This window comes from Solanum dulcamara, chromosome 12 (assembly GCF_947179165.1).
Source record: "Solanum dulcamara chromosome 12, daSolDulc1.2, whole genome shotgun sequence".
Taxonomy (NCBI): Eukaryota; Viridiplantae; Streptophyta; class Magnoliopsida; order Solanales; family Solanaceae; genus Solanum; species Solanum dulcamara.
Genome location: NC_077248.1, coordinates 7,797,498 through 7,811,973, shown reverse-complemented (window position 1 = coordinate 7,811,973; position 14,476 = coordinate 7,797,498). Strand labels below are relative to the sequence as shown.

At 31.8% G+C, this 14,476-nt stretch overlaps 1 protein-coding gene across 1 annotated transcript; it reads left to right on the top strand.

The window, feature by feature from the left end:
* Positions 1 to 2,363: 2,363 nt before the first annotated feature.
* Positions 2,364 to 7,176, top strand: LOC129876121 (putative late blight resistance protein homolog R1B-14). Its single transcript, XM_055951448.1, has 3 exons — positions 2,364 to 5,152; positions 5,239 to 6,381; positions 6,839 to 7,176. The coding sequence occupies exons 1-2, from the start codon at positions 2,529 to 2,531 to the stop codon at positions 6,332 to 6,334; spliced, it is 3,720 nt and encodes a 1,239-aa protein (XP_055807423.1). The 5' UTR covers positions 2,364 to 2,528; the 3' UTR covers positions 6,335 to 6,381; positions 6,839 to 7,176.
* The last annotated feature ends 7,300 nt before the right edge of the window (positions 7,177 to 14,476 follow it).

Below are 14,476 nucleotides of genomic sequence, written 5' to 3'. Positions count from 1 at the left end.
GTTGCATTCTTCCAAAGAGGGGGAAGGGATTAATAGTTTAGTTCCTAGGTTGCAAGAGTTGGTAATTTAAAACTTAGCTCATTGTTAGTGAAGTTGTTGGTGAAATTCTATGAGACAAGTAGTGATTTTTTCTTCTTTTGAATAAGGAGGTTTCCACGTAAACATTGTGTGACATTTTAGCTTCTGCATCTAACTTGAGTATTCTATTAAATAGTTATATCAAGTGACCTGATCCCCTAACTCTCTGTTAATTGATTGTATCAAGGAACCTGGTCTCCTGACAGACTCATACAAGCCATCACAAACTATAAGAAAACTATTTGTATGTGAAGCTTGGTCGAAAGTTGGCCACTCTTATCATTAATAGACAAGATCATGGAAAAATCCAGTGTCTTGATAAAGTAATAAATTTCATTATAGAAGGAGCAAAAGCTTGCCCATATACAAGAAGTATACCAAAAATAAAAAACCTGACAAGAGGACTTGGTTTTCAACAAATAACACTCCTATTCGGAGGCGGACCTAGTAAGGGGTTTAGGGTTCATCCGAATCCTTTTCGATGAAATATTACATTGTTTATATATGATTAAAATTATTTTCGATGTATACATAATAGATGTTGAACTCTCTTCGACTTTTTCGTATGTTTATTTTTTCATATTTTAAACTTCTTAATGAAAATTTTGACTCCACCGCTGCATTCATTTATACATGTAGGAATCCAATGGATGCGCCAAAAGGAAATAAGAGAAAATAAGCTATTCTTCAAGTGTATAAAGTCATTCTCTACTTCCTCAAAAGCTCTTTTATTCCTCTCATACCATATGATCCACATTAGTGTTGGAGGAGCAACATCGCATGCCCTGCATTTCTCTTCCTCCTTCTAAACTTCAGGCATTTTATCAAATATCCAGAAGGCACACGCAGTAGTAAAGTTTCAAAGTCACCCATGTGAAAACTATCAAAGGTGAATGTTTTGAAAAAATAAATATCAACAGACATTAAGAAGAATCTAGAAAATTACAGTATAGTGTCTTTGATATTTGTACTTAGAAAAAATTTAGATATTCTAGAGTATTAGAGACTTGAGGAAGATATTTGTAAGATGACAAAATATTCTAAATTTTTTAGTATCTAGAATCGTCTCTATGTATAAGTAGGGTTGATATAAGAATTTGTAACAAAGTCAATTCAAAAGTCTACTAGAAGATTTTTCAGATTATAATTTTCTTCTGCTATATTTCTACAATCCATATTCCTAATAGCATAATGCGGAAATTCGAAAGTATAATGTCTTAAGAAAGCACCATTTTCAATTTTTTCAATTTTCGAAAAAAAATTTAGCAATCGAAATTAAAATAACAACAAGAAGAGCAAAAATTCAAAGCAAGATCACTATATAACATCTTAAATCTACAAAAGCGATCGAGAAACAGAATGCATGAGATATGATATTGGAATGAACAGGGGATAAAAGGAAAAATTCCTCAACATATTTGGAAAAGCAAATGTTTATATTACTTTTAAAGCATTTATCCAAATGAGTTCAAGAACATATTCGAAAACATTTTAATATGTAATCTAACAAAATATTAAGTGAGCGGGATAGGGTAAAGAGTGGATTTTGGGGGATTGGGTATTGAATGGGTGGGGAAAAGACAAAGAATTTGAAATATCATTAATAAAATTTGTTTTTTTTAATTTTATTACAAAAGTCATTTCCCTTATTCTCTAAGAAGTTTGTTTGCCTAAATAATATTTTCAAAAATATTTTAACTTACCAAATGCGAATAAATTTTTGAAAAATGTTTCTCCTGGTCTCTGAATTATTGGAGTATGTCTATAATAATTAATTAACTATAAATTTATCGAACTTAGTTTTTTAACTATTCAAAACATTATCAAGTTTGGTTTCTTAACTATATAAAAAATTATTTCTATTAAATATAAATAAATCTCTCAACACCTAACAGATAATAATTTTTTTAATAATAAATTTTAGCATATTCAAATCATTAATAGCAATAATATGCTTCATTATATTATCCATTGAATAATATCATGACTTATATTTTCTTTTTTCATTAATTTTATTTTGAATCATTGAGGTTAAAGTTTTTTTTTATAAGAGTAATTTGAAGAAAAATAGTAGAGAGAGAACTAGAAAAATGGGTTACAAATTTAATATCACGAAAGAATAAATTTTGTTAATACAAACCTAAGTAATTTATATATTTTTTAAATAGAGATTAAATTTGATAAATTATTAAATATTTAAAGACCTAAAATCGATAGATATATAGTTAACTAAAAATGACTAAAGTCAAGAAGACCAAAACTCAACCAAGAGGCCGTTGACAATTTCAATCGTCTCCTCAAATTATCGAACAGTCCATAGAAGTACCAGAGTTGACAAATCGACACCGGAGATGTCGTCGGAGCACGCGCCTCCGCGCGCCGGTAAAATTAAATAGGCAGCACTTCCCTTTCAGTTACTGTACTGAAACTCATTCATCCCCTAGAGAAAGATGTCTTCAGACGAATATCTTTCTTCACATAAACATCATCCCGTTTCTACTTTGGAATGGATAAGTAGGGAATGGGATTCACTCTTGCCAGAAACTATAAGGGATCGAATTGAGTTCCTTAAAAGGGATTTTAAATTCCTTGATATTTTTCTCAGCTTTGCAAGTGAATGCACCATGACAAATGTTACACAGAAAGTCCAAGCTCAGTTTCAGGATGATGCTGTCAACCTCACAAGGATCCACACCATTTGCGATGACCTTGATCCCGTGATATCTCGGGTGCAAAACAACATGTGGCTGAGTAAGTTGGAAATTAGGGCTCATTACCCCTTTCTCAAAAAATCAACTTCATTCAAAAAGGAAAACAGTACTAGTAATGCTGCTTCTCCTGAATTTTTAGAGAAGTTCATTGGTATTGTTCTAAGGAATCTCAGTGATTTACTGAAGATTTATGCTCCTACTTCGTTGCTTTTTGTTCCCTGTCCGAAGAAACAAATGGAAGAGATAATAAAGGAGTTGAAGTTATTGAGAAATTTTGCGCTCTATATTTCAAATAGATGCACAGAGCCTCAAAAACTGCATACTTTCTTTAATCATGTTTTACTTGTGTTTGGCCATGCTGCAATGGATGGCTGGTTGTATTTGCCAGCCATTGATGGAAATACAGACTTGACTTCAAATGAAATGGATGTTTTGCATCTTCTGCAAATGAGGATTCGGCCTATTCAACCATGTGTCCACGACATCTATATTGATGTTCTGCAAGCCTTGAAGTCAGAAGAACAATCAGGATGGGATCGGGACATCCAAATTGAGTATACAGCAGATTGTGAGGTTGGCTTTGTGGAGACTCTTATTCACTGTTTGTCAGAGCTACCAATTACTGGTAAGCAGAAAGAAACGGGCTCTTTGAAGGATCAAAAGGCAATCCTTCAAGAGTTGCTCAACCTCCTAAGAGCCAATCTCATCAGTTTGCCAATCAAGGACCATATATGTCATCTTCGAGATATTGATGCTGCGATTATTGATGTAGGACTTCTAGTTTATTCATTGTATAGAAGTATGGAGGTAAAGGAAGATATGGCTGTGGGAGAATTAAACCACGTGCCAGTGCTTGATTTCTCAGGCACTGTTCAGAGTATACAGGCTGTAACTTACCTCATCACTCGGAAGTCATTTCTCTCCCTTTTACCTAGGATTGATGGACTGGGATCTATTGACATCGTTCTAGACAACCTGAAGGAGTTCCTAAGACACTATTCATATTCACTTACTTCCATAAATAGCCAACTTCAGACGATTCAGGAGGAACTTGAGCTCTTCCAGAAACAGCATGATGGATTCCTGTATTTTCCAATGCAGGTGATTGCTAAGGCATATGAGGTGGAACATATAGTTGTTGGTTGTATAAACAGAATCATTCCTGAGTGGTGTCTTGTTCGCTGGGTTGGGGACATCATGGAGGAGACTACACTACTCATGAAGGAGGTGGCGGAGATTCATGAAAAGAAAGTCTCTGACTTGGTTTTGCATAATACCATTGATGTTGCAATTGTTAATACTTCACAAGGTTCTGGGATTACAAGCATGAGAGAAGAGATGGTGGGCTTTCAGGAGGTGATGGACAAACTAAGACGGAAGCTAATCAGAGGATCACCAGAATTGGATGTAATCTCAATTGTTGGGATGGCCGGATTGGGTAAGACAACTCTGGCTAACAAACTATTTCTTGATCAGTTAGTTGTCTCTCACTTTGACGTCCGTGCACAATGTTGTGTGTCTCAAGTATATACACGCAAGGACTTGTTACTAACTATTATTCGTGGTGTTAAGAAGGATACAGTTATAAGTGATAAACTACCAGAGAATGAATTAGCAGATAAGCTGCGCAAACTTCTATTGGTTCAGCGGTACCTTATCCTCGTTGATGATGTCTGGGAATCTATTGCGTGGGATGATCTAAAGCCTTGCTTCTGTGATGCCAATAATGGAAGTAGAATTATCCTGACAACTCGGCTTGGCGATGTTGCCTCCCATGCTAAACTCGTCAGTGATCCTCACTTTCTTCGATTGTTTACTACAGAAGAAAGTTGGATGTTATTGAAGAATAAGGTGTTCAACAAAAGAAATTGCCCCCATGTCTTAGAAGATATTGGCCGAAAGATAGCACAAAAGTGTGGAGGGTTACCTCTTTCAGTAGTTCTGATAGCAGGTATCCTCGAAACAACGGAGAAGGAAAAACACTGTTGGGAACAAGTAGCAGTAAATTTAGGTCCACATATCCAGGCTAAGTCAGAGCATATAATAGATCTTAGTTACCAAAATTTACCGTGTCATTTGAAACCTTGTTTTTTATATTTTGGAGCATTTTTGGAGGACGAAGAGATAAAAGTTTCCAAGTTAACATGGTTGTGGACAGCGGAAGGCTTGGTAAAACCTCATGCGGAAAAGCTTCCTGAGGAAATAGCAGAATATTACTTAGAGAATCTTATTGGAAGAAACCTCGTTATGGTTTCCAAGAAGAGTTCTGATGGCAAGACCAAGGCATGTCACATTCATGACTTGTTACTTGATTTTTGCATAATGAAAGCCAAGATGGAGAACTTTCTACAATGGATAGAAGGGTAATAGAAACTACTAGTAGTTTACTTTCCGTGAATCAATTTATCTCTTATACTTCTTCTTATAATACCAATTTCTCTACTGACAGGGACAATATTGCGGATACGTCTTCTTTTGCTTATCAGAAGCATAAAATCCCACGGCGCTTATGCCTTCACTTTCAAGGTGATAATCTTGCAGCATGGAGTTCGATTTGTTCAGATGTACAGTCTTTCCACTTGATGAAGAGTAGACATATTGCATCATCTTCAATAAGTTGCACATCATACACTTTTAACAACTTCAAGTTTCTGAGGGTGTTAGATTTGGGATCCACTATAATTGATTCTTTCCCAGAAGCGTTAACCTGTTTGAGATATGTTAATGTTAGGATCGCTGAAGATTCTTCATTATCATTCTCATCCAATCTTTGGAACCTAGAAACTTTGATAGTTAAAGGAATTGGAGGACGAGTATCATTACCAGACACACTTTGGAAGATGGTCAAACTGCGTCATCTACATATATACAACCGTGCTATGTTCACTATACCCAATGTTCAAGAGTTCCTTGAGAGTTCCCCCAAAATGGATGATTTGAGAACCCTTGCATCAATATGTTTTTCTTGTGTGGAGGACGCAAATAGCATCTTGGCAAATACACCAAATCTTAAAAAACTGAGATGTGAAGTTTTGAGATGTGATGGCTTCTTCCCTTCATTTAACAATCTTACCAAGCTTGAAATGCTCAAGTTTACTTGTGGTCCTCCCAATACCTGGGTCACCGAGCTGAACTTGCCACCAAATCTCAAGAAATTAACACTATCCCGTGGTAAAATATTTAGTCTTGGTAAAGTTGCAACCCTTCCCAGACTTGTGGTACTCAAACTGCTACAAGTTACCACTAGGTCAGTATGGAAAGTGACCGGTGAGCAGTTCCCTCAACTCAAATTTTTGAAGCTTCAAGATCCTTCTTTTTCGGAATGGAATGTCTCAGATGACGCTTTTCCGTGCCTTGAACACTTGGTATTGAGGAGATGTCAATGTCTTAAGGAGATCCCTTCTCCCTTTGCAGACATGCCTTCTCTAAAGTCTATTAAGGTGCTGGCATGCAAAGAATCACTTGTGGAATCAGCCAAGGATATCCGTGAAACACAAGTTGAAGAAATGCAAAATTGTGGTTTCAATCTCTTTATCCAGAAATAGTACAACCATACTTTGACCCTTAAATGCCAGCTCGATTTGGTTATTAGGTACGTACCCTGTTGAGCCACTGCAATTGAAGTTAACTGTCTTTATATATGCACTACCTTACCAATATTAAAGTTGGAACAAAAGCTATGCCTTTTTGTCTCCCATTAGGAAAAGCCTACATTGCTATCTGCTTACTAATGGTATAGAGCACAATCAAAGAATACTAGTATAATTGGCAAACCAAAGCTGTTAAGTGTTATTTATTAAATTCAAGTAGAGCACCAATGGTGAGAACCTGAAATGTTAATGTTACATCTTCACTTCACCTAAATTTCTGAATCTCGGTTAGATGATACCTTTATATCAAAGTTGCTGATAACTGTTTGGCATAGCTTTTGTTCCAACATTATTTGCACCGAAACTAAAGTAGTTTCAGTAGTACTATGTTGAGTCCAAACCATTACTTGTGAGTTTCTATTGTTCTAATTATTATTATTTTCCGCTTTTGATTTACAGTTTCAAGGGGTTTGATTAGCTGAAGCAGTTTGGATAATCATGAAGTTTAAGACTATGTTTTTTATAATATGTATGACATTACTGAATACATCGGAAACAGTCTCTCTACCTTTTCTCAAGGTAAGGGTAAGGTTGTGTATATACTCCCACTTGTTGGATTACAATAGGTATGTTGTTGTATATTACTGAATACTTGTATCGCTATTTCGACAAGTATTTATGGATTGCTTGTTGTATTATGCTCTTCTAGTTTAAGCTTTTCTTTACTTTTATGGGTCTACTGTGTCAATGGTTAGAAGTCATTGTAAAAGCATTGTATGTTCATTTGCCAATGTCAATGTATTTGCATGATTTCTGATTAGATCATGCTTTCATTTGGTAGCCGGCTAGAGTTATGCATGTATTAGTAATACATAAATTAGTTATTGTTATAAATTCATTGAATTAGTGGATTGACTATTTACCTAATACATGAACTACTTACATTCATGTATACATATTCCCTAGGTTCTATGAATCATTTTAGATAAGAATGTATCTATTTATTATGACATTTGACATGGTGACTTTTGGAGTGATTTTTGATTGTTATTCACCATTGTGATACACACTTGAAGACATTTGAAAAAGATGATCTCTACATTCTACTCTCTATATCTCTTGTCTATATTACTATTATTTTACAACAGTTATGAGGAAATTTGTGTATTGTTTTATGCAAGGATTAGTTATGTAGGGTTTAGTTATTCATGTTCAATTATTCCATCTTATATCCTACATAATTATATATAGATTTCCTCATAACATATACAATACATGTATTAGTTATAGAAGTTTCTAAATTGCAAACCAAACACTATGTTACCAACTACCAAATATGATATTACTTACGTAGGATCTAATGTATATATAATATTTCTTCTAATCTAATGTATATATAATATTTCTTCTAAGTATCTACCAAACGACACTTTAATGTTTTGTCTTCTTTGGTCGTTGACAATTAGTTTTCGCTTGTCAATATAATAAGTAACCACTAGCTCCTCACCATTTTAAATAATTCGATATTTGTTGTCGACAACTATATTAAAAATATAATCTAATATCCCACGTTTAATTTTAGAAAGATATAGAGAGAGAGAGACCAAGGAAAATAATAGTATAATTTCCTCCTATATTTTCTTTATTACTTGAAACAAATATCAGTAACAGATACTAAAAAAGAAGGTTGTTTAGATGGATAATCGAAATGATTAATTAGGATAACAAAATAAATCAGCTCATATAAATATTTTCTATACATATCAGCAGTAATTTTAACTTGTATGTGATAGTAATTAGTAGGTCGTTACTATTTTTCTCAGATTATCTTTTAATGCATGTCAAGAAATTTACATATACAACTTCTTCTTTTTTTTACATGTTGGCACGAAATACATAAGGTTGGTGTATACATGGTTGTAGTTGCTTGATGTTCTACAAATTAGCTTACAATACTCTAATTAATTAATCAAAATAACATAAGTCCTAATGAAATAAATAAATATTCTACAATCTAACTAAAATGGCATATGTACACCCAATGAAAAAAAATAGTATATTAACAAAAGTTTAATAATCATATTACAACAACAACAATATAGTGAAATCCCACAACATGGGGTTTGGGGAGGGTAAAGTGTACGCAGACCTTACTCCTACCAAGATAGGACTGCTATTTCCGAGAGACCCTCGGAAATTGAAATTGAAATTGAAAAAACAAAGGAAATGTTGACAACACATTGACAGTTACATAATTAAATGGGCCATGCCAACATGCTTTTATTGGAAAAATTACTAAAGTATACACCTTATATTATCAGCTAAAAGTTCCAACCGTTTCAAAATATTACCAAAATTTTCTCTCTCTCTTCACTAACCTGATACATAACCCAAGAACCCTTCTTCCTCGTCCAAAATCCTTATTTCTCCCGTTTCTCACTTTTTTTCTGGATTCACAAATCAAAGAGGAATCAAATTCCCAATTTTCGCCTCAAATCATGGGCACTTATCAGAGGTTAACCATTATTCCATTTTTGACTTTCAGTTGCATTCTTCCAAAGAGGTGAAAATATTTCTTTATCAATTTTTTTCAATTTAGTAGTTTAATGTTGAATTTTTTTACTTCAAATTCATCCAAAATATATTGATGCATGTGGAAATCGATCCATCATTTAGTATTGGACTCACCCATTTAATTTCTCAAAATCAAATTTTAAAACCTAGTGTTTCTGATGTTCTTGATTATGGGTTTCATGAAAATAGGTCTAATCAAGATAAAGAGTCATTAGTCACGAAGAATCTGCAAATAGCGAATGATAAGAAGGATGAATGTTCTAGTTTTGAGTAGGGGTGTACATGAACCGGGTTGATTCGAATTTTTTACAAATCAAACCAAACCATTTGTGTCGGGTTATTAAATCTATAAACCAAACCAATAAAAGTCGGGTTTTTCGATATCAAATTTTCTCGAATTTTTTGGTTTTTTTCGGGTTTTTCGGGTTTCTCAAATTTTTCATAATATCTTATAAAAACACAGAGCAGTGCTTCTTAAAAAAAGTTCTAGTACAAAATATCAACATATAAGATGGAGGCAGAACACTGTTTGAATTTTTAACTTTATAATATAACTTTATAAGATGGGCTTTTTTGTATATTATTTATATGGACTTCTCAAATCCAAATCTAAATATAAGAAAAAAAACAAAAAATATGAAAAATTTTAAAAAAATATTTATAAATTACATTTTAATAAATATATTTATGTATAACATAATTTAAAAGTAGTATATCTATAATCGGGTCGGTTTGGGTTCGGTTTGACTTTTTTTAGTTAAAACCAAACCAACCCTATAATGGTCAGGTTTTTTTTCAAACACCAAACCAAGTCAAACCAAACTACTAGTCGGGTTTTTTTTTTGGTTTGGTTTGGTTTGTCGGTTTGGTGCGGTTTATCGATTTGCCCTGTACAACCCTAGTTCTGAGTATGACGCTGAGGAAGCTTCAAACTCTCAGATGTTCTTTATATCTAGTACATCTATATACTTCAACTTTTAATTGTATCATATTTGGCACTTGATTCAAATATAATTGTATCAAGTTGAAAATCTGTCAGTTTTGTATCAACTTAAACTATATACTTATATTTTTCATTGTATCAAGTTTGATTCTTTGTTGCAATTCTTTTTTTATTGAATCGAGATGAATTGTCATAAGTTTATAGAATCTCAAATTTCCTTGTATCAAGTTAAACTTTATACTACTAATTTCATTTGTATCATGTTTTGATTCTTTGTATCAATTATTTTTATTGAATCAAGTAATTGTCATACGTTTATGAAATCTCAGATTTTCTTGTATCAAGATTAATTTTATACTTCTAATTTCATTGTATCATGTTTTATTCTTTGTATCAATTTTTTTCCTTGATCAAATTTAATTGTCATAAGTTTATAGAATCTCAGATGTATCAGGTTTAACTATAAACTTATAATTTCATTGTGTATCATGTTAGATATTTTGTATCAATTTTTTATGAAACTTCGAGACAACCAATTATCCTTATTTGTACAACCATTGAGATCTGTTGTGCTACAGATTGTAGCTGATGATCAGTCTCTTCTACGGGATAGTCAATTACCTACCACATTGTCTTTGAAAGAACCTTTCTTGCATGATGATGCAAAGACACCTTGCTCCAGTCTCCGTATTTAACAAAGTTTGGGTCTAGTGAGCAGGGCAAGGAGAAAGTCGAACCTAATGTATCATCATTTTAAAACTGATGATACAAATTTTGAAACTGATTTTGAAAAGATTCTGCTACGTTGATAGGAGAAGTTTCAATGGCAATTAAATTGCGTGATTTATGGGACTTAATAACTGATTTCCCTTTTTTTTTTCCTTTTTAAAAAAAAACTGACAGCTTATCTTATGTATCAAGAAGCGCCCCTTATGTATCACGAATGGACATTTTTTAAGGAATTTTTGTAAAATTAAAAATGATAGAGACAAATCAAAATTTACTCCTGGCAACATGGGATTCCTAAAATTTTCACTTATATTTAAATATCCTTCTTCATGGTTCCTCCAGGAAAGACCACGATTGAATAGCCTACCAAAATATAGAAGTGCTCTCATAAGACGTGTCAATAGTTTATGTAAATAAGACTCCACATAGTAACCGGATTCAAAATTTTCATTAAGAAATTTCAAAAAATGAAAATATAGTGTTTAAAATTTAAATTTGAAATACGAAGTAGTGATAAGGTTTGTGTATACTCTATTTTTTCTATACTTTATTTAGTGAGATTTCACTAAATATGTTATTGTTATTATTTATTGTAATTGTTATGTATAATATAATTTTTTATCGAAGGGGCTCAAATGAGCATCCTCGACCCCCTCTAGATCCACCCCCTACACACACATAAGAGAAAAATTGATTTAATTGTCAGGGAGCCTACAAGAAAGATTTTAAAATAAAGATAGAATGTATTTTTGTAAATAAATAATTTTTTTAAAAAAAATTAAGCAATGTAATTTATTTTATAATATAACAACTCAAACTGTCAATAAAAAATAACTCTAAAATAAGTAATCTTAATATAACTAATTCTAACAATACTAATTTTCAAACGAAAAGCCTCCTAAATGCTCTTTCTCAAAATAAATAAATAAATAAAAGTTGAGGATATGAAATTACAATACAAGGGAATCGAAACATCATCAATAAAATAACAGTTCAGGTAGTCAACGAACTGATCTCTTATGTTCAATGGACCCATCTCCATCCTTTTTAATTTTTATGGAAAATGACCCAAAATACCTCTGGACTATCCGAAAAGATTTAAATATACCCTTAGCTATTTATTGGGCTAAAAATATCCCTCCATCTTTCTTTTTGGTCTATTTTTACCCCTGAAACTAACATTCTTTATTTATTGGGCTAAAAATACCCTTCAATCTACCTTTTTGGTCTATTTTTACCTCTGCAACTAACATTTTTTTATTTTTTAATTATTAATATTATTAATTATTACATGACATCTTTTTATTAGACAAATTTAAACTCCAACCCATCTTTTTTCTCCTATCCGCCCCAACCTACATTCATGGCCCCATTACCCATATTAATTTTTCTTTTGTGCATCGCTAGGTATCACTGTGTCTTTCTTCTTTTTTTCCTTGGTGTGTAGGGCCATAGGGGAGGGTGGAGAGGGGTATATTAGGCAGATGATAGAAGCGTTTTATCACAGTGCAACTGACAGGAGATTTATTCATCCCCCTTAGCAGCAAAATTTATGGTTTCATTTTTAGCCCCAAGCACTTTGAAGTGCTTAAAGTCTTGAGGCTCACCATTGCTATACTTTAAAAAATTAGTACCATCATTTTTTCCTCCTCTTCTTCTATCCAGTTAAAGTGTTATAATAGAGATAGAGATAAAAGCAAGTGCATTCTAGTGTAAGTATTCTTGGTTACTCACTTGGCTTATGTGCTGTTTGATTCAAGGATGAGTTATTTCCAATTCTGAACGTGTCCCTTTACTGCTCTGCTAAGAGATGGATCAATTATTTTTATTTGTAATGGATCTTTTAATTGGGTTTGGGCATGGGGCAATGGACATGGGGCGGGGTGGGTAGAAGAAAAAAATGAATTGGAATTTAAATTTGTCCAATAGAAAAATGTCATATAATAGTTAATAATATTAATAATTAAAAATAAAAGGATATTAGTTGGAAAAATTACTTAATTGAGTGTTTTTTAAAAATTAATTATTGATTTTAGCGATATTTTTTATTTATTACAATTTATAGCAATACATAGCAATATTATGATAAATATACATTTGTATTAAAAGTGAATTATGCATATAATATAAATGTATTATAAGTGTTTTAAAATATATATTATGTTTGTGTAGTAAGAAACTGACATAATGTATTATAAATTTATTAAAGTATGTGAAAAATGTATTATCCATCTATAAAAATTGTATTATATATGTTTTATAAATAGTTCTCTGCAATATGTATTAAAACTGTATTATAAATGTATTATAAGTGTTCAGTGACATTTTTTTTATTGCTATAGATGGTAAATATTTTCTTAATATTGTATATTTATGTAAGTTTCCCATATTAGTTTTAGGGCTAAAAATGGACCAAAAAGATGGAATGATGGATATTTTTAGCCCAAAAGGTGAATAAGGGATATATTTAAACCTTTTTGGATAGTATAAGGGTATTTTTGGTCCTTTTCCGTAGTTTTTACACCACCTGCCCATGCAACCAGCTTTCGTACTCATCAATCTAACTACTATTATTAGTACTACTTTCTTCGTTTTTTTTTAGTTGTCTTTAAGAAAAAATTAATTAGAAATATTGTTTGACTAATATATTTTTTATTAATTATTTAATTTTTATCTATATATGTGTCTCTTAATTCTAGAATAATTAATGGTAAGAGCAAAGTTAAAAAAAGATAACTAATTCTTTTTTGATTAGTTAAATTGACAACTATTTTAAAATAAGTATTTTTAATATAAATAACAGCAAAAGGAAACCGAAGGAACGGTTTACCAGCACATTTATGGCCTATAAGATTTAAGGACCTAACTAAATACGGTAGGAGAAGAAAAAGGACACCAATTATTAAATCTTTGTCCTACTGGAAATGGATGGTTCAGCGGTCACTTTTCGAATTTAAATCTCATTAAACCTTGAATTCAATGATCTCATTATCTCAACTGTTTATTTAAGTTTTTCTTTTAGGGGAAGACTATGTGTGTAAGGTGGCTCCGCCCATGTGTTTGAGTTATTAGATCTAAGAGCAAAGATTCATTTTATTTTATCATGAAAGGTAAATTTATCTTTTTTAATATGATGTTAAACAATTTTCATATCATTAACTAGAAATCAAAATCGAATCACAAATGAACAACTTTTGATAGAAAAAACTTCCATTTTTAATAGTTCTTATGAAATGAAAATATAAATTAATCACCATATCAATAATTTTAGTACTTGTCATATTGAAAGTGAAATACTAGCCCACCAATACTGCATGGAGTTGACTAAATATTATTTCCCCCAAAATGGTATGACAGCACTGACTGGTGGCCAGATCAGCAAAATCACATTGGGGCCGTTACTGTATTAGTAATGATACATTAATAATGTTAATATTATTTGGTATTATATTTGATATATTAAAAATAACATGCATAATTTATTTCTAACAGAATTGTGGTGAATTTTTTTTTGAAGGATAGTTGTGTTTTTAATTATGATAATGATAAAAATATATAATTAAAATATTTATACATAATTAAAAAAATATTCTAAATAAAATATTAATCATACACAAAACTAACACATTTATGTCCTCCAACTTTAAGTGTGCATAAATAAATAAATACTTAAATTTATATAAATATGAATAAATAGACACACGCATCTTTGGCATCCTATATATCAATTTATGTCCTAAATAATGTCCTACATTATTATGTCACGTAGGACTAAAATGTTTACTTGTTCAACTTGATATAAATTTAAGTCTCATTTAAAGCTTTGATACATGTATTATGTCACGTATTAA

Bases quoted from the DNA above. Each gene is read 5' to 3' on its own strand.
- LOC129876121 (XM_055951448.1), top strand. From the start codon at position 2,529: ATGTCTTCAGACGAATATCTTTCTTCACATAAACATCATCCCGTTTCT. The intron at 5,153-5,238 runs GTAATAGAAACT...CTCTACTGACAG, and splicing joins TTTCTACAATGGATAGAAGG to GGACAATATTGCGGATACGT.